This window comes from Rhyacophila brunnea, unplaced genomic scaffold (assembly GCF_057557595.1).
Source record: "Rhyacophila brunnea isolate RB1 unplaced genomic scaffold, BYU_Rbru_1.0 scaffold_15, whole genome shotgun sequence".
In the NCBI taxonomy this organism is placed as follows: domain Eukaryota; kingdom Metazoa; phylum Arthropoda; class Insecta; order Trichoptera; family Rhyacophilidae; genus Rhyacophila; species Rhyacophila brunnea.
In genome coordinates, this window is record NW_028232806.1 from 3,365,440 (window position 1) to 3,391,676 (window position 26,237).

At 35.3% G+C, this 26,237-nt stretch overlaps 2 protein-coding genes across 2 annotated transcripts in view; one reads left to right on the forward strand and one right to left on the reverse strand.

The window, feature by feature from the left end:
- The window catches only part of LOC147074807 (uncharacterized), a 38,127-nt gene extending 20,526 nt beyond the window's left edge, over window positions 1–17,601 (forward strand). The window contains exons 7-14 of the mRNA XM_085943249.1: window positions 69–136; window positions 1,891–2,185; window positions 3,028–3,140; window positions 9,221–9,433; window positions 11,262–11,389; window positions 14,447–14,573; window positions 15,183–16,117; window positions 17,593–17,601. Of these exons, the coding sequence (XP_085799375.1) occupies window positions 69–136; window positions 1,891–2,185; window positions 3,028–3,140; window positions 9,221–9,433; window positions 11,262–11,389; window positions 14,447–14,573; window positions 15,183–16,117; window positions 17,593–17,601 (1,888 nt within the window). The remainder of the gene's footprint in view (window positions 1–68; window positions 137–1,890; window positions 2,186–3,027; window positions 3,141–9,220; window positions 9,434–11,261; window positions 11,390–14,446; window positions 14,574–15,182; window positions 16,118–17,592) is intronic.
- Window positions 17,602–24,089: 6,488 nt separating this feature from the next.
- Window positions 24,090–26,237, reverse strand: part of LOC147074808 (cysteine dioxygenase type 1) — a 57,926-nt gene continuing 55,778 nt past the window's right edge. Inside the window, exons 5-6 of the mRNA XM_085942969.1 lie at window positions 25,086–25,255; window positions 24,090–24,259 (exon numbers count right to left, since the gene is read on the reverse strand). Of these exons, the coding sequence (XP_085799095.1) occupies window positions 24,224–24,259; window positions 25,086–25,255 (206 nt within the window). The 3' untranslated portion in view covers window positions 24,090–24,223. The remainder of the gene's footprint in view (window positions 24,260–25,085; window positions 25,256–26,237) is intronic.

Below are 26,237 nucleotides of genomic sequence, written 5' to 3' on the forward strand. Positions count from 1 at the left end.
TTATGAACAAAAAAGAGGAAGACATTTTAAATACTTACATCAATTTGTTTTCTGTTATATATTTGCAGTTTGGCCAGTTTTGACGACATTGAATGCGTTGACGAATTGACCATATTGATGATGAAAGTCAGACCAAGTAAGTAACATAATCATAATTATCATCATTGCAACAATTACACTTGATGACATTGACCAAACATTTTAATTATATACTGTTGAATTGGCAACTGGCACTGGGGAGGTTGTAGGATGATAATGAAGAAGTCGTAAATGGCGTATGCAGGAGCGAGTTTTATTGGCAGCGTAATGGTTGGTACAATAGATGTTACAGCAGTTCAAATTACAATGACAGTACATATGATAGGTACGGAGCCGAGGTCCGCACCTCAGTACAATCAGATGTTGAGCGAAGCGATATCGAGACTGCGATGGTAACAGGCTAGAAACGTATCTTCGAGTGACATTTTGATAAATCATTCTTCGTTATTTATACAGTCAAAAGTAATACATAAACATTATATTCTAGTCTAGTGAACGAGTCAGCAGGTTAAATTCGAGTAGTTTATTTATTATTACAGTCGTAATACAATATGAGCCTATGGGAATAGATATTCAAATACTTTTCCATTGGGATAGAGTATTTCATATCGCTATTAGATCCGCTGATACATATAAAGTTGTTTACTGAAATATGACTCGCTGGGAATGGTCGAATAATTTGATACATTCAAAATAGATATCTGATCACTATTATACTGACAGCTACAAGTCCAACAACAAAAACCTTTTCTTTTTGATGTTCGGTTTGGGGTCGGCTGTTTTCGGCCAGTACGGAAGCGATATGCAAGTGTCGATGCAGTGTGGTACGCGTGATGTGACCTCATTGTTGTTCTGGTGATTTTGGCAGATTTCGCTAACCCACAAGTGACAATGTTCGTTTAAAGGTTCAAAATGTGCCACGGGATGGGAGCATCAGTTTAATAACATTTTGAACACCAAGAAAAACGACATTACACACCTTTTCCCGTAGCGGCAACTTACTGTGACATCACGCTACAGTACGCGACGTGCACCATCATAATATTTGAACCTTAAAGTTCTGATCAAATTGAGGTGCATGTTTCCTACTATCACGTGACGTCACAGTAAACTGCCGCTACGGGAAAAAAGTGTGTAATGTCGTTTTTCTTAGTGTTTGTTATATGTATGTTATAAAACTAATGCTCCCATCCCGTAGCACATTTTGAACCTTTAAATTAACATTGGCAGTTGGCAAAATCTGCCAAAATCACCAGAACAACAATGAGGTCACCTCACGTTGAACTGCACTGTATGACTCAATAAACATTTTTATCATCTTCTACGTGCCTACACTTTGCCGACTCTTGTCAAAATCACGTTTTTTTGTTTTTAGCGGTTGGCACTATGTATTTTCTATAAGAATGTTGTCTATTATCTATGGTCTGCAGGTTGGGTTCTGTTCAAAATTATTATCTATGGATGTCATGTCGCAAGTAATTTTAATATACGCTAATGAAGAATCTGTTAAAATTAATTTAAATTAGCATGAATAATTAATAATAATTCAAATACATTATAGTTGGCACTCTTCATCAGTGTTATTCTTCAGTGAATTTACAGAGATGGTTATAATTCAAAATATTCTGCAAAATGACAAAATCATAGACGAGACAGCGTGATAGTAGGCGACATGCACCTCAATTTGATTCGCGCTTTATTGTCTTCGGACGTTTGATTCGTCATTGGATCGCTTGCGTAAGGGTATTGAGTTATGATTAATTGACCCGAATAGATGGTTGAAAGAGATCTTCTGATCCATTTCTAACGTTAATATTCTTATTTCTAATTTTTATTTCCGTATTCGTTTAGGAGCAATGGAGAGTGGGTGGATTGGAGGTAGAGGGGAGGACGGTCGTTGGACCTGGCTCCACTCAGGCGAAGAGATCACTGCGGCTAAGAGCAAACCAACGCGGCCAACCAGGAAGACGCCAAGAACAACGACAAGGGGAAGGACAACGGAAAGGATAACGACATCGACATCGAATTCGGAAACGACAACGAGGAGACTCCCGACCACCACCAGACCACAACCCACCAGGGGTCCCAGACCCAGTAGACCGAATCGTAGACATATCGGGTCAAAGGCGGACTTCCCTCCATTCCGGTAAGGTATTCTGGCAGACAATATTTAAATCCTTGATATATAAAGGATATTGGCCCGATAGAACATGAAATTGTAAAAAAATCGGTGTGTGTACTTATGTACGCGCGTTAGACGTTTTACTAATTTGGCGTAAAAAAACAAGAAAAAACTTGTGATAACCTAGATTCTTCGACAAGCTCTTTATTTAATTATCTTGTCAAATTACACACTCAAGAAAAAGGACTGCTCATTGGAGCGCCGTTGGTTTATTTCTATACACTTTAACTTATATTACTAAATTATTTCATTATTTCTCGTTGTTTATATTTTTAAAGTAACAACTGCCACTCTGACGTTTAATTATTTGTTTACGCGAGGAATTGAAAATGGCCGACAGTATTAAATTCGTTGCGGAATAATTATTCTACTATCAAACATGTGTATACAGCTGACTGATTCGCATCTAACTTCATACTGGAAATATATGGCCATATTTTGAAGAACGTCCAACCTCTTTGGGTCGTACAGTACCAACATAAAATTCATGTCTCAATAAAACACGGTTTTTATCGGTTTTCAGTTTACAGGATGCCAGCAGGAAACAAATTTTGAAAATAGCCGATATAATATTGGATTATTTGTTAGGTTAGGTTAGGTTTTCATTCTTGAATTCATGAATTTTACTAAAATCGGCTATGAACATTGAATTAATGTTCATATTGAATCTAATAAAATTGGAAACCGTATAGTACATGGCCATTTCTTTCCAATAGAAAGCTCACGGCGAACTGTGCTACGGTGAAATGTTTTACGTACAATTTACACGTAACCATTTTTATCATTTTCGGTTGATTTATTTTCAGAAAATATGTGCCACGTAAGAAGCAAGGTTGCCTCTTATTGGATCGTCACGTGTGCGATCATACTATCTTCCTGGAGGCCAGATGTGAGAGAAGAAAGGGTTTCATTTGCATGAGTGAGAACATAACTTAAGACACACACAAAATAAACAAAGCACAAACAACCACTATCCACACTCAAGCAATTAGGTATAGCTTCCAATCACTGGTGGATAAAGGCCTCGGGTCTCTCCACTCTTCACGGTCCCTAGTTCTGTGCTGCAGCATACATATGTTACACCAAATGTGCGAAATTGACTATCACATGAAATGGGCAATTTTTTTGCCTAAATCTTGAAAAATGCAAGCCCTTTGAATTAGACAAAATATTTGCCAAGTGCGTTAATTCGGCAGTAATTTTTCTGCCTAGTTCATGCATTGGACAAATTAGATAGTAGCGCTACGGTGGTGTTTTTTGCAACTTAACTAAATGTGTCAAAATATGCTCATGCATTGGTCAAAATTTACGTATATTATCTATGGTCAAAATAGATGGTCGCGCTACGGTGGTATTTTTTGCAACTAATCAAACTAATCAAATGTGTCAAATGTGATTGATTATAATTTAAAAATATGCCAATCAATAACTACAATGACGTTCATATCCATTTACTATGCGCAAAAAAATCTAGAACTTTAATAATATGATAATGGAAGAATTTTATTAAAAGGTATTTTCGCGATTTGATTCGTGCTTGGGTATCAATCGTGCAATGGTCGATTGTATGTTTGTGATAGTTTGTTGACACGTGTTAACTAACCTCAAAATGGACATTCAGTTGAATTCAGAATTACAAAACCTAACCTAATAATAATAATATTACATTATGTCCAATTATAACTAATAAAACCATCCGTATTAAATTTACTTTTTCTACTGTCATGTTGACAGTTTACGAATTCCATACCCTGGCGAATTCACGTACTCGGCAGATAATTTACCTATTTCTTATATAATTTTGCCCATTTCATGTAATAGTCAATTTCGTACATTCGGCGTAACACATATACCGAAGTTTATGAGCTTGTCTATCCAGGAGGTATTAGGGCGTCCCTGTTTGCATTTAGTGCCTCTTGAGTGCTACTCAGGAAACACAGAATTAATTATTAGATACATGGAAGTACACCAAATGAGTTAAAGTTAAGAAGACCATATTATAAGAATTTATAAAACATGTCCACCTAAACTCATCTATCGTAAGTGTAATCTATCAAAATCCGACGTGTATTAAACATAGTTATTGCCCTTCCAATTGGCATCACTAATAGTAGGTTAGTTTTGCACCTTGGTCGAATAGACAACCGATTTCTAAGATGATTATCAGATAAGTCAATACTACCAAGGATGGCGCAGTTTCCATCAGAATTAATGGGAACTGAAATACCTTACGGTTGTGAAGTAACGGCAACCGATCTTGAGTGTGGAAGAATATGGGATACATTTAAACACGTGTCAAAAATACGTCATTCTAAACTTGTCTTTCGTTCTGACAACTTCTCTCGGTTTACGCACTGACGCTAATTCAATATTGATCTATTTGACGGTTTCAACACACACTATTGCACGTCTATAATGTGTGCTTCATTTTTGTAAGACACTCGCACATTCAAAACCTACCTTCAAATGTAGTGTATTGAGGTATAACTTATCTGAATTCTATTTATTACTCTATCCAGAGGTTGTCTACTCGCTGAACGACATATCCAGCCATTTGCCATTTCAAATAAAATCAATGATGAAACGATAGATATCTTATATGATTTTGACATCTACTTCTCATATTTTAATCATCGTAAAAACGTATGTATTTTTTTATTATTATATTTTTTTTTTAATTTCCATTAGATATTGACAGTAAACAACATTAATAAATTAATTATTGATACATGATTGCTTTGATTGAATATATTGGCGACGATTCTACCTAGTGCATCGGTTGTTACACCTACTTATGCAAACTCATCCATACTATTGCAAAGTTGACCCGCGAGAAATCTGCGACGCCGGTTAGTAATTGAAGTAATAGGTATCTACTTTGATTTAATAAACAACAACCGATTGCCAAAGAAGCTTGATTTAGAAGAGCGCCAATTAAAAAGGCCAATAGCTAAAATTTGTAGAAATTAGTTTGTCACCTTGTAGCATAGAGCAGTGCTCCGCAACCGGTGTGCCGCGGCACACTGGTGTGCCGTGACACGATGCTAGGTGTGCCGCGGTGCAATAGCTTAAATATATTACTAGCCATATATGCGTACATGGCTAGTAATATATTTGAGCACCTGCATGAACTTAATAAAACAATGCAAGGTCAGAATGAAAATATATTGACGTGCTCTGATAAATTAGCAGAATTCAAAAATAAATTCGATCTCTACGAGAAGGATCTTTAAAAATGTTCCAAACGAACTACCAGACTACCATTTTGAAAACAAGCAATCAATTTTGGATCCGTCTCAAAAACATTTAACTTCGCTGCAAAAGAAATTTCATCAGTACTTTCATACAATCAATGCGACTGGATACGAAACCCTTTTGCAACCAATGCCGAAAATTCTATAGAAGCTCTTTTCCTATAAATTCCAGAGGAATTTGTTGAATTGATAAATGACGGGACGCTAAATCTGAACTTCGCCGAAGTTCCATTGGTTATTTTCTGGATTTCGGTAAATAAAAAATATCCTCGGATTGAAATCCACAGAAACCCTGAAAATATCAATAGGGATGATGGATTACGGTTAAAAACATCATGGCTTCCGGCACTATCAGCAAAATCTAATATTCGAGCCAGTATCCCCGGTCGTAATGATCGACAGATTACTCTGAGCAACGTTTGCTCTTAGATAATCGGATTCAATTTGACATTCTTAGAGCAACGTTTACATTCACATACATACACTACATTTCATCATAAAACATATCTCTTGATAATGGCCTCTGCAACGAGCCCGAAACGTCGAGTAAATAAGGAAGAAGGAGACACGGTGAAAACCCAAGAATATACTACGATAAAAAACAACCGTAAAAGCCTCAAACATTATAAAACTATTGCAGTTCAGCTCCAATTTTCGAGTCAAAAAAAAGTCTATTTTACTACGCTAGTATTAATATTTTAAAACATCTTATTGTAGGATACAATTTATTATTATTGTGTCAATACAATATTCAGCAAATAATTATTCCTAGCCCGACAATTAACCATTATTATATTAATATAGTATAACAATACGAAAAATTGCTAAAAATAAAATCAATACCATTAATTTTACGTCGAACACTATTTTAAAAATGCTATTTTGGAGTATCACGCTGTTTTCAACATTAGCTATAGGTAGGGGGCCCGCCAAAGATCTTGGCCTGGGGTCCACCTCCAGGATGTGGGGTCCATGTTTTGGTGTATAAATGGTTTTACGTGTGGTGTGCCGCGGAATTCTCGGAAGACCTTTGGTGTGCCGTGTGTGGGAAAAGGTTGCGGAGCACTGGCATAGAGGATAATGCACGGACGGGGCGTAAACCAAGGAGATGCAGGGTTTGATTCCCTGCCGGGGTGTCCTACTTATTTCAATTTTTTTTTTCTATTGGTTATAATATATTTTCTCAGAAGTGTTTTTCAAAATTATGTATGTTCAAGTAAATAATAATCTTAAAACAGGCATTTATCAAACAAAATCATAAAAGTGACAAAATACCTACCAATACATCGCAACGAACGTCCATAATAAGCAATAACCATTAAAATACAAGAAATGAAAATATAATTAATATTAAATTCTACAGGTTTTTTTAAAAAGGTTTGTCGATAGCTATTTCGGTTGTAACACCATTATCAAGACTAATCAGATAGGCCGTTTGCCTTTGCTTAAATACTATACGTGTATAGATAGAGACAGAATACATTTTCTTATTCGTTCCAGCAATATTATGAATTTTTACATTATTATTAATTGTAATATTATTAATACTTTGAAAACCCTAAGTGGGTTTTTTTTTATTTTTTTAAAATGGATATCGAAATTTTCAAAATTTATCAAAATTACAGTATTCGATGGTTATTTATTGACATTATTGATCAATTAAAATATTATTAGTATAATTGTCTTAATCGTGTGTTTAGATTATATTTAATAGTGGCGACGAATACATTACCAAATTTTCATTAATTATGTCATTACTTTTGGATAATTCGCGATTAATTTCCAACTGTTCAAGTAAATTAAATTTTAGACCTTTATTACATATATGCAAACATTGTGGCGTTTCATTGTTACTGATGCTATGCGAGTTTGATATCAAATGTTTAGCAAACTGAGAATCTGTTTTACCATTCTTAAAAGACCGGAGGTGCTCTTCAAAACGAGTTTTTATTGACCTGCCAGATTGACCAATGTAGCATAGACTACATGTGCCACATGTTATTTTATAAACTCCGCTTTTCTCCAGTTTGTTGATTTTATCTTTACTATTTTTTAAGTTTAATCCTAGATTATTATTAGCTTTGAATGCTACGTTAACGCTATGTTTAATTTCTTGATAAATTTTGTCTGAAATAATGCCGTGATAACCAATGGACTTGTAATAAAGATTTGAATCTTTAACGTTAGGGTATATTGTTGATCTAGCTAATTTAAGTTGTTTTTTATATAATATTTTATCTACCATTGATGTTTCATATCCATTACTTAAGGCTATTTGTTTAATGGTATGTAGTTCATCCTCAAAATCTAATTTGTTCATGGGTACGCTAACTAGCCTGTGGATCATGGCATGGTATGCCGCCAACTTATGAATCCATGGATGTTGCGATCCTTTATGTATAGTAGTTTCAGTAAAGGTGGGTTTTCTATATATTTTGAAGTTATGTTTATTATTAACCCTCTGAATAGTGAGGTCTAGAAAATTAATTCTGTTTTCTATCTCTACTTCGACCGTGAATTTAATATTACAGTGCAATGCGTTAGCCCTTTTGACGAACGAGTTAAGTTGACGGTCAGTTCCTTTCCAGCAAATCAAAATATCATCCACGTATCTATGGTAATATAATATGTCAGCTACTGAGTCTATTTTATTATTCTATTCTAGTCTATTAAAATACAATCACAGCAATAATTTCTGAACGCAATGAAACGGAAGTGCGATTAACTGCACAGGAGGGGCTTGTTAGAGTTCACAGTTTTAATACGTGGACAAGAAGTTCTTGTTCGACAATAGTTATCTTTCTTTCTTTCGACCATATCCGATCCTAATATGATCATATGGGCCTCCACAGAGTGGAGGTTTGTATTAATACATTTTATTTTTACGAGAAATGGATGTCAGCCACTTGCTCAACCTATTAGGTCCATACTCTGACTCATACACAAAACAATATGTGTACTTGCCAGACCCAGGATTCGAACCTGGGACCCTCGACTCTATAGACCGGCGTTTAAGCCACACGGCCATTGTGGGTGTAGTTATCTACTTAAATATAATGACCTTACGAGGAGGACGAAACCGGTCCAAATTTTAATTAATTAAGTGGAATAAGTACTATTAAATTGTGTTTTATTTAATTAAACAAATAATTAATCAAATAATACAATTCAGTTCCACCATTAATTGACAGTTAACACTATAAAAGATATCATTGGGTCTATTCTATACTTATCGAACACTAAAGTGATAAATAGTATCAAACTTAGGGTAGGTTTGTATCAAAATATTAGCACGGATTGTAACAATTACACGAAGCTGGTTTTTATTGTTGCAATAAGTGCTATATTTTAACAGCACCTATCTTGCTGCTGTTAAAATATCACACTTATTGCAACAATAAAAACAAACTTCGTGTAATTGTTACATTACGTGCTAATATTTTGATACAAACCTACCCTAAGTTTGATAATATTTATCACTTTATCACTTTAGCGGTCGATAAGTATAGAATAGACCCAGATAACAGTGTTTATTAGAATAGAATTACAATACAACAATAATTATTGTATTGTCAACATTTTTATTATTCGTATTTATTATTATTTTTTAAACTTATATGTCGATATTAGTCGTAATATTTGTATTCGTTACTTCATTCGTCGCCCTTTATTTATCCGCCGTTGCAATGCACGACCACTCTGCTCCCACGGGACGTCACTGAATATACGTCATTATTAATTTTAGAGGATCTACCAGCGGTGCGCTTTAGCAGAAGTTTCGTCACAGAACGGCGTTTGTCGTCTGATGATAAGTTCTTCTACTTGGTGCCACCAACCAGGCTGACCTGGGAAGAAGCTATCAACGATTGCAAATCCAAAAAAGCTCATCTTGCGCACATCACTGACAGAAAGGTGATGACACACCTGCTACTCATAATGGGTGAATCCAAATTCGAACGTAAGATATTTTTTTTATTTACTTCAGACAACTTTTACCTTTTACCCTTTTCTACATCTACGATTGTAGAAACAATGTAAAATAAGTAACAAGACAAAAAAGAAATTTTTATGTACCTTCAACGTTTTTAACTTTTCTGTTGAATCATTTAACTTGACTTGACTAGCTTAAACGATCAAAAAAATTGTACTTGATAGAAATAATACTGAAATGTCATTTTGACATTCATATTGATGACCAAAGTAACGCACGTATATATTAATAATTTAGTTGCTAGGACCCCAGACCTCTAGCAACAAACAATAGTGGATTGGATTACGGATTTCTTCCGAAATAACTTTTCATACAAAACAGAATTAACTAAATATCAATTCAATTCTACTTAAAGATGGCTAAAAGTGTTTAAAAAATGCATTGGCATCGTGTTTTGATATATTCTAAAAGTTTCAAATGTCTATCTAGTCGGGAATTTAGTTAAAAATCGATTGCAAGATTCGTACCGGATAAACACCTACCGGACAAATAAGAATACGACCTAATAAAAACGTTGTAAAACATCTACTAATTCTCTCACTGTTAGGGATTGCAATGCCGAATGAAATTACCAATACCGGTATTTCGGTATTTATTATTGAATACCGGTATTGGTAAAATATATGGAAAAGTAGTATCTACCAATAATCGTCTGTCCAATTCTAAACTATCTTAAACGCCAATTTTCCGAAATACATTTTTTTTACAACAATCGATTCTCTATGAATTTTCCACATTTCTGTATAAACCTAAATGCATAAGATTATATTGAATTTAAAAAACCATTATTTTCATGCCAAGTATCCTAATTGACACCATTTACCAATGTATTGAATTTTTCATAAATTTAAAATTGGAAAAAATTCCCCAAAGTTAATTGTAATTTGAAACACCAAAATGTTTTATTGATATTTCGATATTACAGAACTAAAATCGAATTAAGTATAGGTTTCGCTTTCCTGCACATCGTATGGTTTGGCGTTTAATATAGTTTAGAATTCAATAGACGAAATATACTACATATAAAAATCTCAAAAAAAATTACATATGAATACACGAAATAAAATAGGCACTAAGTGCCCGAAATGTACACATAAAGTATTCTAAATACATGGCTAAGTGCAAAAAAAAGCTTATATGGATATTCAAAGATGGCTCTGGGTGTAAGAGGCAGCGAGATTATTTTAAAAATAGGCACTAAGTGCCGTTTGGTTAATATGTACCATTGCAGCGACTTACTCCCTCTTTTTAAATATATCGCGTGGCACTTAGTCCTTATTTTTTAAATTAATGTTGCGACGTATTTTTTCCTTTTATAAAATATCGTTTTTTTTACAATGGGTTTTTACAATGTAAGTTAATTCTATTGAGAAGCTAATAAAATAGTGCCTTTATGAAAAATAAACAAATTATTCATTAAAATTCCTATATCTCAGGGTCAGCCTATTTCCTTTCGTGTATTCATATATGTAAACGTTTAAAAATAGGTAATTAAATTTAAGATATGGTGGAGATGATGGAATTAAAATTAAAAATTAGATAAATGTCGGCACTTGTCATTGCTGGGCATTGATGTTTGTTAAATAAATCAATATTTCAGGACATCTCGACAACAAAATGCAGTTCCGTTAAACATTTTATGTTTATTAATACATTTTGTTTCCGTTTATGATTTTTAAAACCGGTATTTCGGAATCGAAAAATACTGGGATATCGGTTTTTAAATACCGGTATTGCAATCCCTAACTGACAAAACGATTTTTGAAATTGTAATTTATGCGTGTCCTTTCCACAGCTTTCCACCACTTATGGGTATCTGGAGAAGTTAAAACAGGGAAAAATAGTGCTTTCTACTGGATGGACCCGTACACCAGGAAGAAGATACCAGGACCCCCAACCTCCGGAAGTACAGATGGAGCAAACGTGAGTGGTTTCAATTGATAATATTAATATATCTGTGTATGAAAGGAAATGTCTTAAACCACTACTTTTGACGAGAGTTAAAAGTTGATTGCTTTTTAGGTTACGTCTTCTAAATTGTACGTATTACATTTCGCCGTATCAAAGATCACCGTGAACTATCGTACAGGAAAGAGATGGCCGTATACTGCAGTGGCGGAGGGTGGAGGTAGGCCATGGCCCGGGTTTTGGGGAACCCGGCTTGGCGGGTCGACCACATAATTGAGATAAACACACATCTTAAATATGCCCTAATAGTAAAAAAAGTCGCCTGCGGTGCTATTTTACTTCGGAGTTATTACCATTTTAAAATATAAGTATGGTTCTGTGATGCAATTTTTGGATATTGTGTGTTGATACTCGACAACTCCATAATTAGATGTGTTAAAAATCGCTAAAAATACACTGAATTTTTATTGACCTCAAACACCATTTAGAAAACGCCACTAACGTCAGACTTCCTTTAACCTTCGTGATAGGTAGAAGGGCCCGCCAAAGATTCTGGCCTGGGGCCCGCTTCAGGATGTGGGGGCCATGGAGTAGGCTGTTAAGATCCGCCATAAATAGTGCATACTACACTTTGTCAGTCATACGTATTTGTTTTCATTGAAATAATACTCGTAGTACAAATATTTACAGATGGTGTTGGGTAGGTTATGATTTTGTTTAGCCAGGGTTTAATTTATTTTTAAAAACTTACCGACACCATTTGTAAATTGTAGCATTAGTTCAATAAAAACAAATACGTATGACTAACAACGTTTAATGTACACTATTTACAGCGGATCCTAACAGGCTACCTCTACCCTTCGCTACTGCCGAAAAGCAATGAGATCAAAAAATGTTGTTCATTGAGCATTGCAGACAGTAATGTTACAATTTTATTAGTTTCTATAATAAAACGTCGTCCCTCGTAGTACAGTGTGTAAAGCGCTGGCCTTTCATCCAGGCACTTCGGGTTAAATTCCCGGTGAGGTCACAATATATTTATGTGATGGACTGGGTGTTTGTGATTGTTTCATTTCTATTACTAATTACACCACTGTTTCACTAGACTACTGACATTGGGCCTCGTGGCATGTCCTCTATGCCTCTATATCTCATGTCATCATGTCCAATACTCCACAGAGTGGAAGTTTGTATTAACTTATTTATATCTTTTTACGAGAAATGGATCTTAGCCACTTGCTCAACCTGTTTGGTCCATACTTGATTCCGAAACGTTATAGGTACCATTATGTTGTTTCTCAGTACGGCTACCAAATGTAAACACACAGTGACGTCCCGTGGGGGTAGGCAGATTGAGCGTCGCTTGGGGGCGGCAGTTACTCGAAGGGCGGCAAATCGAGGAGAATATTTTGGTATATCGCTCATGAGAAAGCAATACAACGTATGCCACATGACACTTTTTGTGGATGAGATGAAAAAATATCTATATTCTCTATGATTCCATCAAATTTATTACGTATTTTTCGTATTCTACTATTAATCTTAATAGTGATATACAAAAAATGAAGAATTTTTATGCCTTGATAGTGACTTGAAAGAGTTTTCTTCATCTCGTGTTTTGGGGCATACGAGGTATTGTTTTCTCGTGAGCGATATATAGAAATAGCTACCTAAACTGAATACTAAATAACGAAAATATCTTTCATTTAAAAAAATCAGCTCACTGGTTGGAAACAAAATGCATTAATTAACATAAAACGTTTAACAGAGCTGTATTTTTTGTCGGGTTCGTGATGTCTAGTTTACTTCCGTTTCCCTTCGACTTCCTTGGTGACCAAAAACGACATGAACACGGATGATAAAAAATATTTTATACAAAAATGGGGCGGCAATATGGCGCTGCCCAGGGGCGGCATTTTGTCTAGGGACGTCACACACAACATGGTTATATATATTTTCTACTAAATTATCTAAAAATATATTTTTTTTACCATATCCGATCCTAATAGGATCATAATATGGGCCTCCACAAAGAAGAGGTTTGCATTAACAGATTTTGTTTTTACGAGAATTGAATGTTAGCCACTTGTTCAACGTATTAGGTCCATGATTTGAACTTGGGACCCACCACGTTACAGGCTGACGCATTTGCACTTATGGTTCGTTTTTGTTCAGGCCTTGGTCAAAGTACACTGAGTTGAGGGTATCTACTCCGAGAGATACCCTGTCGTAAAAAAAATACTGATGCACATCCAAATATAGGGCCTCGTGATACGATATTGGTCTATGTTTATGTTGTGTAAGCAGGGGTTTTTTTATGTATTATATAATAGGCGATTTTTAGCTGCAGCTCTGGCAATTAATAGGCGTGGACTAGGTGTGGTGAGACGGTTTTTAATTAATCAAAATGGTGGCGCTTTTAGCAGTGGACTGTATAATTTTAAGGATGATGTGGATTCCGGATCTAGGGGTGGGGGCGATTTAACAGAATGCACGACACTGACCTTTATGATGATTTATGATGGCTCCGTGGTCTGGTTGCACTAGCACTCATGCGGTATTGTTTTTTTGAGTTACTCGGTGCGCGGCACTTGACGGTACACTGTTGATGGATGATAGGCGAGGTTAATAAATGATGATGAGAGCCGGTATGATGGCTTGCCAGGTATTCAGAAGTATCGCTTGTACGACGGTCACACTATATCAAGCTGACCTGGCCGTGGCCCACGAATAATTTCTGAATCAGTCTGTATAGCGCAATGCGGCAACACGCACTCGTTTGTTCGCTTGAGCTGACTACGCGCAACGGCTGTCTTGATGTCATTCTTTTTGAGTCACGCTGTAGGTAAGAAACGACGGTAAAGCTTAACAACTTGCTCACGTCCGCTTGCTTCCTATTACTTGAGCTAACTGAATGTTATTTGTATCATGGTATATAATGACCCGTGACTACCGGTCACTTGGTCTTGTGACAATAATACTGGAATTCGAGGTAGGTGGGATTACGGCCACCACAATTTGGCGCAGTCTGAAAATATTAGCAAATCTAAATTTGTTACTTTTTTTTCACAGCTACCCTGGTGCGACAAAGAGATTAAATCTGAATTCAGTTGCCTTAATTTGGACAGAGAAAACCATTTGACGGGACTTATCTATGGATTGGGTTGCTGGAAGAGACAAAGATACATCTGTCTTTTGGGTAAATGAAATCACAGATTTCTATTAGAATAATAATATATTCCATTAAACTCCATGATTCACGCATTATTAATACTTACACTATGACAGTGATTCTTTCAAAAGTACCCTTCGTGGTATCAACTCAACTCAACGCAAACAAACCTTAATCGGCTCGCTCATCAAAACTCGCCTCGTCTGCAACGTGTCGAATACGTTGATGTGACTAATCATTATTCACAAAACACACGTTGCCAAATAGAGCTCCGCATATTGTGTGGAATGCGACTAAAAGCATCTAGTGCAGCAAGCAACAAATCGCATGCGTCTCGGGCTGCAAGTCGAAGCCGCCAAAACGCATACGCACACCTACGAATTGGTAATTCATATACCGGCTCGCCGAAAAGTTAACGAACCGGAGCGTTCGAAATTTTCTAAAGATATTAACATAGTTATATAAGTGTATGTGTATATGGCCTTCCCAGCTCAGACGGTCAATTTTTTTTCCATGGACGGAGTAATAATTTTACCGATTTCACGAACCGGAACGCCGCTCCGGTCTATTTTGAGCCCTGTATCTACGTAAAAATATACCATTTATGTAATATCTGTATCTGTCTTCTTCTTACAGATAAGGCGTACCACAACAATTCTGGAGAAGAGTCTGAGTCTGAAGAGGATGAAGAAGGAGAGAATGATTCAGAAGACTATGATCAATCGGATGGAGAAGAAACTAATGAAGATGTCGAAGAATTTAGCGAAGAAGACGATTATAATGAAGACTATCAAGATGATCCAATGATCTTCGGGGATGAAGTTAATAATTCTACAGTGCCACTATTCTCTGTCAATAATGACACAGTGTTCGCCACAGTTCTTAATACATCGACCGATAGCCCAATATTGCTTGATAAATCAGCCATTGTTGACTCATCAAATGACCTTGTGTTTACAAAAAAAGCTGAGATACCAAATGAGGAATCAGATACTGAAACACCTAAAACAGATGCTCCTTCGAGGAAGAGAAGGTCTGGTGCACATAAAAAGAAAGGTCTTTCAAAAAACACTGTATTAAAAGACCCTAACCAAGGCGATCAGATCATTACAAAAAAAGCCAAACGTATACGTAATGGCAAAGTTAAAAGGAGTGCCAGAAGTGCAGAATATAAAAAAGATGTTTCTAAGGTCATTTCAGCAATAGATGCTGATTACGAAGCGAATCATCCAAGAAATAGGAGGTCTGATAAAGATGACGATAAAGATATTTACACGTTGAAAAATCAAGGCCAGTCTGGTAATCAGATGATTGCAAAAACAGCTGGAAATACATTATATAATAAATTGACTTCAGCAATAGAAAATGTTGAAAAGGCAAACCATCCAATAAACAAAATATCTCCAACAAAAGACGATAAAAATACGATTATAGTGATGGACCCAAAGCAGCCTGGCATTCAAATTATTACTAAAACAAAAACAGATGTCAATGACAAAGTAGCAGTCTCCAAAAATACTATCGAAGTGAATGACCCAAATCAAACTGGATTTCAGACTAACAAAAAAAAAGTATCTAGTATTAAATTCATGAGTACTACGGTAGATCCTGTAATTTCAAGTTATAGTAGATTTGAAACTCAACATAACGAAGAAAATTCTGGAACAGTAAAGGGACCCAGTCAAGATGGCATACAAGTCACAAAAACTGCTGTTACCGAAGCGCATAATTCACATATCACTGCGGCAGCGGATAGTGTTGGGGTAGAAAATAAGCAAATAAAAAAAAGGTCTAATGCTGAGCACACGATAAATAATTGATTGAAAGTGGCATTTAAGACATTGAGTAACTCTGTAATTTGATTTTTGTTTAAATACAAAATAAGTTTAATGTTTCGATAGCTAAAAAATATATCTAGAGAATAAGTAATCAATTATTTGTATCGTTACTCACTATCAGCCATAAACAATTTAATCAATAAATGATAAATAATTAAACTGTCTTTACTATTATTAAAAAAAATGGTTTTTAATTCGTCAAAAATTATTTACTATTTTTTTATAGTTATACTTCTTTTGGCGCGTTTGGGAAATCAGATCAGAGTGTATTTTTGGCGTGTGACATGTAACACATAATTTATTTTTTCACACGAAAAAAAATGCACTCGATTGGATTCGAACCACCGATTGTTCGGTTATCAGCCAAACGCACTACCTTTACGCCACAGTATGATATTGCAATCGTGACGATTATACAATATAATATTACAGTTTAGAATTGTTTCGTTGCCTAGGCAGCGAATTTATTATTGTCGGCCATTTACAATTCCTTACGTAAACAAAAGTTTAAATGCTAGAGTGACAGTTGGTACTTTAAAAATAAAAACAACGAGAAACCATTATATAATTTAGCAATATAAGTTAAAGTGTGTAGAAATATACCAACGGCGTTCCAATAAGTGGTCTTTTTTCTTGAGTGTGTAAATTAACAAGATAATTAAGAGCTAGTCAAAGAATCTAGTTTATCACAAGTTCTGTTTTTGTTTTGTTACGCCAAAGAAGTATAACTTCTAACACGCGTACATAAGTACACACACCGATTTTTTAATAATGAAATTAACTCTCTAACATTACAAAAATGCGTGTAATATAGTTGAATTTCGTTATCTGACGAATACATAGTCAATAACAATGTCATTAGATGATCAAGATGCGATCTGTTCACTGATAACTTTGTTGTTGGGTGTGTTGTTTCTTCTTCCTTGCTATCTCGAATTCTTATACGAGAGGTATGGCGTGATGTCATGCGCAGAACATTGTTTACAAGCGACGATACTTGGATTTAAATATGTATATGCTCCTTTCACATTATACTGTTTTGACCGTACGGCAAAAAATCGAACGGCGACATTTTTTTTTCGATATTGAAGATAATGACTACTGCAGACCTATCCAACCTGCACTACTTACTTACTTAAGTTTGTACATCAGACCATTCAGCTCCATGGCCAATTGCACGACATGTAATGCTAATTTATGCCTTTCAGATCCAGTGATTGCAGTCATATAAGATAGGATAAGTATGTGCTCAGAATATCAGTCCTATGTGACATTTCTTTTACCATGGGGAAAACTCAGCTATAAATTGCAGTTCTTAGTTCCCAATGAATACGACAAAATATTCATCAGAATCGCCACCGCCTTGCGCTACAAAGAATTTCCCAGGGTTTTTGCAAGGCGGTTTCATAGGCCCTGGCCGAATTCAAATTAGCAATACCCGATGCGGGTAGAAGAATAGTTTTTAATAAGGCATATTTCTCAGCCAGCACAATTTTCATTTGATATCAAATAGAGTAGTTTGCATCCCAAAGTCCTTAAAGAAATCTCGATAGTAAATGCGAGGTAAAGGTGCGTATAAAGGCATCTAGAAAAAAAATCAATTTCTATCCCGGGCTTTCTCTCTCTCCAGTAGGTCACATTCTGCCTTCCCTCTTGACGTTATCCGCCCATCTCCTCCTGGGGTGGCCCAAGGGTTCCTTCATAAACCTTATCCATCGCATGTAAGAACGTGACCAGCTCATCTGAGTCTTTGCGTCCTCAAGACAATTTACTATATTATTCGCAGGACTCAGCATTAGTACAATAAAAACAAAACAATGATTCGGTTCGTGGATTGTATGCGTACGAATACGTATAACGTTGTCAGCGCTACGAGCATATCGACTGCCAGGTTTGCGTACTTCCCGGGTCTTTTCGGATGTTATTGAATTAAAAATTCTTTATAATTCCTTAGTGAGAAGCCGGCTTGAGAGTGGGTCGATTGTTTGGGCCTCGCATCAGTTGAAATATGACCTTATGGTGGAGCGAGTTCAAAAGAAATTTTTGAGACTCCTTTATTTGAGGTTATATGGATACTATTGGTGGCTTTATCCAACTGACTTTCTCTTAGGTATGCTTACATACTGTAGTGTAAGTGCTAGAATATATCAATATTTGTCCACGTATTTTTTTCGACTTATACGTGGTGTGAATGAGAACTCTGCCATTATTGGTAGTATTGACTTGTGTGTCTCTGATAACTATCTTAGAAATCGGGAGCATCAGTTGTTTGTTCACCCGAGGAGCAGAACTAACCTGCCATTGGTTGATGCCAATTGGGAGGGCAATAACTCTGTTCAACCAAATCGCTTCGGATGTTGATAATATATTCCATCTACGTGAAAATGAGTATAGGTGGACGTTGTTTTATAAATTCTTAAAATAGGGTCTGCTTAACTCACCCGGTGTACTTCCTTGTACCTATATACTTAATATTTTTTGTATTTACACATTTCTACGGTAGAATAACTTAATACTGATCTATCTCTTTTGTTATGTACCTAATACTGTTTTAATAATATTTCTTTGTTTCTAAATGTCATGTTGTGAACGTCTTAAACCTATAATTTGTAATGTCCACAATATGTTAAAAAAAAAAAAAAATTGTAATTAATAGCACTAGTAGGGCTAAACTTTCGCACACGCACCATCGACCAACCGAATCATTGTTTTGTTTTTACTGTACGCTGCGCCACATTTGTTTTTTTTAACAGGTTCAAGTTATCTTTGGAGACATTTTTTTCGAATACTTGGATAGCATTCTATTCTTTCTTCTGAAGCCTCCGAGGGCAATTCACGAATGAAGCACTGCAAAACACGTCACCGAACCGCTTTAACTGAAATACTTACGTAAAATTTTTAGTTTTACAGGAGATATTGTGTGTATAGAGCCTCAAACGAAATGGCTAAGTGCGAGTGAGAAAGCATTCAGCATGCTTATACCTCATGTCCATGCGTTATAGTAAGATAGAAAGTAAACATGTCATGACGGAACTCTTCTGAATTTCATGGAAATTAAATAACATTTTTATCCATTTTGGTAATGACTTCATATTTAATCAGTACTTACCGTTATCGTTGCATTATTAAACCATTTTTGAAGTACGTAGCCAATTAATCTTTAAACAAACTAGTTACGTCTCCAATATAACAACACGGAATTTCCGTTTTATTTTGCAAACAAACATGTGTGTTTCTGTATTACAAAATCACAATAAATATTTAAATGAGAATTTAAACACAAAATAATACTTTCAGCGGTAATAGTTATGTAAAAGATAGAAAAAATAGATTAACATACCTACTACGTACGAATTTCTGACGTTTAATAATATGTCAAACGGAGAGTTGCTAACGCCTCTACCGCCAAAGCATGTGTACTTCAATCTTGTTCAGGAGAGAAAAAAACGTTTTATTCGATCATGCGGACTTTTGGAGTATATCTGTGATAATAGTTATGTTCATGAAACCACTCTTTATCATTGTAAATTTTTTTATTTTTTTATTTTGGATAATAAAATAATCATATAGACCCCTTTTTTGCGGTAAGCATTTTAGTGTTGCCAAAATCTCAAAAAGTGTGACAATTAAAATAATAAAACTTCCCAATATCGTGAGTGCTATATAGACCCGTTTTAGTAAATAAAGTCACTTTTTGACATGATGTATTATATAAACATAGATCGCACATTCCAAATCGCAATCAACATAAATACGATATGCCGATGATACTGTGGCCTGTGCTGATAGTTTAAAGAGTTTACATCAATTGGTAGAAAAGGTTAATGAGGTCAGTAATTCTTATGGTTTAAAAATGAACCTCAAGAAAACAAAACTATTACTAGTATCAAAAACAGCGACACCAGACACCAACACAAATTTTGTCATTAACAGCAAACCAATCGAACGTGTGACCCATTATAAATATTTAGGTACATGGGTCAATGAGAAATGGGACCAGTCTCAGGAAATAAAAACTAAAATTGAGATCGCAAGGAGCGCCTTTCTCAAAATTAGACGCCTCCTTAGCAATCGAGATCTTAGCCTAGGTCTGAGACTGCGTATGGTACGTTGTTATGTGCTCTCAATTCTTTTCTATGGTATGGAAGTATGGAGGCTAAACCAAGAGATGTCACGGAGACTTGAAGCTTTCGAGATGTGGCTGTATAGACGCATCCTCAAAATTCCTTGGACTGATTGGGTGACAAATGTTGAATTTCTCAATCGAATGGCGATGGACCGATTAGTTCTACGTAGTATCAAAACCAGGAAACTACAATACCTCGGCCACATTATGAGAGGACAAAAATACAGCATTCCCCAACTTGTCATTCAAGGAAAGATCAATGGGAAGCGTAGCAGAAGACGGCGCCGCATTTCGTGGCTTAAGAACCTCCGTGATTGGTACGAGTGCAGCTCCACTGAACTTTTTCGGGTAGCAGACGACAAATATAAGATCGCCTTGATGGTGGCCGACCTCCGCTAGGGGATGGCACAATGAGAAGAAGAATTATATAAACCACTTTTCCGGGGACACCTTCCTCTTTCGTAGGTAGGTACCTATCATTTTCTTAATATTTTCGTGGATGACAAAACCGAACCTAACAGTCTAATTATGATTTCCTTATCTATTACTGGCATTACATTGTTATGTATGCCGCTGAGTGTCGTCAGTAGTCACTGAAATGAATTTATCAATATAGAAAGAATATTGTGATTTTAACTACCTAATTATTTTTAACTGAAATTATCGCCTCAAGTGGAGTAATATTCCATATACCTACAATTTTTATTTTATACCGCAAGATGTCAGTATAATAATTCGAATTATAATAACAATCTCGGCGGGTTTTTCGCTAATCCATTCCATACGATCAATGTTTTGAAAAAATATTATAGCTAAGTACAGACCAACAAACTTATCTGAAGAATGGGATGGGGGAGCCACTGTCGAAAACTACCCAATCAACACTCGTAACTGGACATAATCTGTCATTCGAATGAAATTTTTAAAATGGCGTCCTATGGTAGTTCGTAGTTCCATTTTTGACCATTCTACAGATAAGTTTGTAAGTCGGTATTAGAGGTGGTGGAGAAGAACAACATATTAAATAATATAAAGTATTTTTATTTATTTAGAAATTATTTTTTAAACTAATATAATATCATTATTTTACACAAAAAGATAATCCTACAATATTTATATACTACTCTAAATATTTATTAAAATTCTTATAAATTTAAAACATCTTATTAATATTATATTTTATTAAATAATATATAAGTTACATTTTAAACAGTGGTGGCTTAAGATATTTGGAAACCACATGCACATAACTGATTTTAAGACACGTTTATATAAAATGAGGCTTCATTTTCTTTATTTTAAAATGTTTTAGCCTTTGGCCTTACTGCTACTATAGAAACTAGACCTCTGGTTATACAGAGATGCTCACTTTCTTGATTTGAAATTCTATGGATTTGTACTACACGTAAGGAAGTTTTCAATTACACGTGGAATCTTTATTTCGAAGTACTTACACATTATTTTCTCCCACGTGTCAACATTTTTGACACGTGCCCAAATGAGAAGCGACGAGAAGTTGTACCTGCTAGGAGAGTTCCAGTAAGAACTTCCCAAGAAGCTGGTTATAAGTTAAACCCAGCTGACTACTTGGTAACAAAATGAACGTGACGGGCTACGAGCTAGAAAGTTCAATTATCTGGAGTCTAAGTCAGTCTATTGACCATGCCATGTGCCATTGAGTATTTTAAAAGAATAAATGAAGGGTCTGACGATTAACGAGATCCAATTATAAAGTGTACCAATTTGAGTAAATTGATTTCAAAGTTGCAGTTTTTATGTATGCTTAACTACAAGCTTGATTTATAAAGTTTTTTCATTTCTCGAGAATTCTCGAAATTATGAAGATTTTTTTTCGCGAAAATTCGAGATTGGTTTATTCATCTCGAGATTCTCTAGAAATATACATTATTATGAAAATACCTCTTGCCGATTTCTTTTCACTTTTAAATATTTCGGTAAATATAAATTTTACTGACAAACATAATAAATTTCGTTCAAAATCAAAGTTGTGGCCTTTTGTTTGACTGAGAAATCAAGAAATTCCATTATTTATTTTTTTAATTCAGGTTGTGGTCGGCAGCTTAGCCTTTTGACAGTTACTCGATTTCTGGAGAATTTCGGATAATTCAATTCTCGATGTTCGAGATTCTTTTCTTTCGACCATGTCCGATCCTAATAGGATCATATGGGCCTCCAAGGAGTGGAGGTTTGTATTAACAGATTTTATTTTTACAAGAAATGGATGTCAGCCACTTGCTCAACCTATTAGGTCCATACTCTGACTCATACACAAATTGAAAAACAATATGTGTACTTGCCAGACCCAGGATTCGAACCTGGGACCCTCGACACTATAGACCGGCGCTTAAGCCACGCGGCCATCGCGGGTGTCGAGATTAGCCGAGATTTATTGATCACAACCTCGAGTTGTTACTTTGTACTCCTTCAATCATCAGTTCCTAAAATAACTGTGGTCTTTCGTCAATTTATTTTCTGTGTAAATCTGTTACATAAAATAAGTTCACCCTGAAAATCGAGATAGGAAGCTTGCAATGGAAAATTATATTAAACTAATTATCAATAGGTATACATAATTTAGATTGACTAAATATAAGGGGTCAGGAAATTATACCTAAGATTATACATATCTCGAAATGTACTTATTAAACGATAATTATATATATAAATTATAAATTATGTACTTATTATAATATATTGTTTAAAGCCGCATTTAATATTATTATGATTGTCTTTGTTGGAAGAGTTCTATCGCTTCTGACAGACCCGCAGCTAAGCGTAGGAGGCCAAAACATACTGGAGTCACAACTCGATTTTCAGGACCTCTTGATCTAACGTCTGTCACTTCTTTAAGGCTTGTGGGCTAGACCACCACTGATATTTACAATTACAAAATACATTATTTACTAGCTTTGAACACACTAAGGGCCAGATGCAGAGATGTCGGTTAAATTAACATAACTAACATAAGTGGCGACGTTGTTAATTTTGAGAAACGCACATGGCATCTGTCAACCATATTGCATATGTAAATCAAGCATAATATATGCTGCAGTGCTATATTTTTTCACAAATATTAATCTGTTCTGTAGTCCAAAATCCGTACACAGTTAAAAGTGGGCATCAAAATTTATCGTCTCGATAAATATTGCGAAAATAAGAATCTCATTTCTCGAGAAATAATTATTTTTTAGAAATTTCGAGATTTTTATTTCTCGAAAAATTATCAATGAAATTCTCGTTCTTATCAGGGTAGTAATAAATGATTTGAAATGGTAAAAAAAAATATTCTAAACAGATATTTTTCAAAATTGTCAGTAAACTTTGGGCCAGAACAGTAAAGTTGTTCCACAAAAATGCTTTCATAAAGAATTGTGGAACCAAATCGATCGTAAATATAAGTTTCTCGGAAATTCTCCAAAATCAAATTCTTGAATTCGAGAAGTCACAAGTTCTATGAGCAATACTTAATTATGACAATTCCTGCACTATTTAGTGGTGTGACATTCAAACTGTGCGTCGAGTCAAAGCATCTTGCCCTAAGCGCACATTTACTTAAAAATGGTATTGGAATGCTGTTTTATATAAATACACACAAAAATAATGTTAACAATTATTAATCCAAATGTTTAAAATTTTATTTAACAAAAAATATTTATTGTTATTTTTTAATTATAATTTGGTGTGTTGTTCTTTTAATTATCTTCAGGAGCCCTCGTGTCCTGAATTTCCTGAAACACAAAAAAAAACAATATAAAAATTAAGAAGAAGCATGGAATTTCTTTTATGATGATACGTTTTTTGAGTTCGTTTACACTGAAAATGTTTGAATTGAACATATAGTCTTGGCCTCACTAGAGTTGACAACATTATAAAATTACCAACTCGACTCGCTTATTAATATATATAGTTGCTATTTATTTATGTAGTACGAATTCAGTAACAGAAAAACATCCACATTGTTTTTTTTCCTTTTTATACACTACAATGGGCTGATTACAGTAGCAGTGAAACGATCACAGAAACACCCAGGCTTGAGAAAATCACATTTATTCGTATTGTGATCTTACCGGGAATCGAAACTGGAAACTCCGTAAGAAGCTAATGTCTTAGCCGGCTCTCACATCAAAATTAGTCTCGTCTGCAACGTGTCAAATACGTCGATGTGACGTCATCGTTATTCACAAAACACACGTTGCCAAATGGAGCTCCGCAGATTGGTTTAATGCGACTTTTTAGTTTGAAAAGAACATCTACTGTTGCAATCAACAAGTTGCATTATTCCCAGGCTGCAAGTCGAAGACGCGCCTGAATGCATACGAACACCTATGAATTATTCATTCCTATAGCGGCTCCGCCGATCGCCGCATCCAAATATATATACGTTTCGAAGGTTACGTGCGACTGGTGCTAGGTAGATGTGCACGGTCTTCATATGCAACACCGGATCGACGTTCTTGGAAGGTTTGATTTATGGCTGTGCGGCAGACGAGGCAAGTACCTATATATGTGAGAGCCAGCTAAGATTTGCAAGATATATCAGCGATCATTATTTACCTTGTTTCTCTTCTGTCCGTATTTGGACCAGAATGTAACTTGGGCTTTGGTCTTCAGTCCAGTCTGTTGGTTGAAGACATGGCACGCGTCGAAAGGTGGGCAGTACAGGTGGAGAGACACAGCGGGATCCACGTGGGATGGGTTTTCAACGCGGTGGAGGCCAAGAGAATCTGAAAACACGGAAAGAAAATAATCAGTCTATGCATCTTGGAGAAAAAAATACGAAATACCATAATCATTTTATCTTTATCGAACATGACCTACCAATCATACATATGCACCAGTGGCGTGCGGTCCACATATGCTGTGGATGCGGCGCATGCCTTCTAAATCAAGATATTCATATGATAGTATGACCAATAAATAAATAAAATAATATACTAGATCAGTGATAGTCAACCTGGTCCCTACCGCCCACTAGTGAGAGTTCCAGCTCTCACGGTCGGCGGCAGGCGTTTCAAAAACATTTTCTTAATATTGAGCAAGATATTTAGTATTTAGTTTCGTAGCATTAGCCTCAGGGATCTCATTAATAATTTAATTATTTAAATGAAATTTCATCAAACTTCATGCTTATATGTATGCTAAGTATAAATAAAAAGATAGATTGAACTACAATAAGTTGTTTTATAAAGATTTATTCTGCCAAACATAAAGTATTTAGTTAGTAATTATTATTATATGCTTTAACTTGCTGTAACTCTGCTTTATAAATTTTATAAAGTTACTTCCCTACTTTATAAATCACCATTACTGTGGAACCGGTGGGCGGTTACAAAACTTTACTAGTAACAGAGATACAGAAGTGGGTAGTAGGTATAAAAAGGTTGACTACCCCTGTACTAGATGTTCGGTAATACTCCCTGTGGGATCAAATTTGGTATAATGTAGGAATTGCTATTTGATAGTATCATTTTCGTCGAGCGGTGGAGGTAGGCTGTGAAGATCCAACATAAACAATATTCCGAAAAATATCCGACATAAACAAAACAAATTCACTAAGACCTGCCTTAACTAAATTATTAAAATAGAAAAAATATTATTCTATCTATAAAATTTCTTTCTATCTATAAAATATCCAAAGTTATGTATGATTTAATTTCATAATTTTAGATATTTTATAGATATACGAGTATTTTTTGACTACTATCT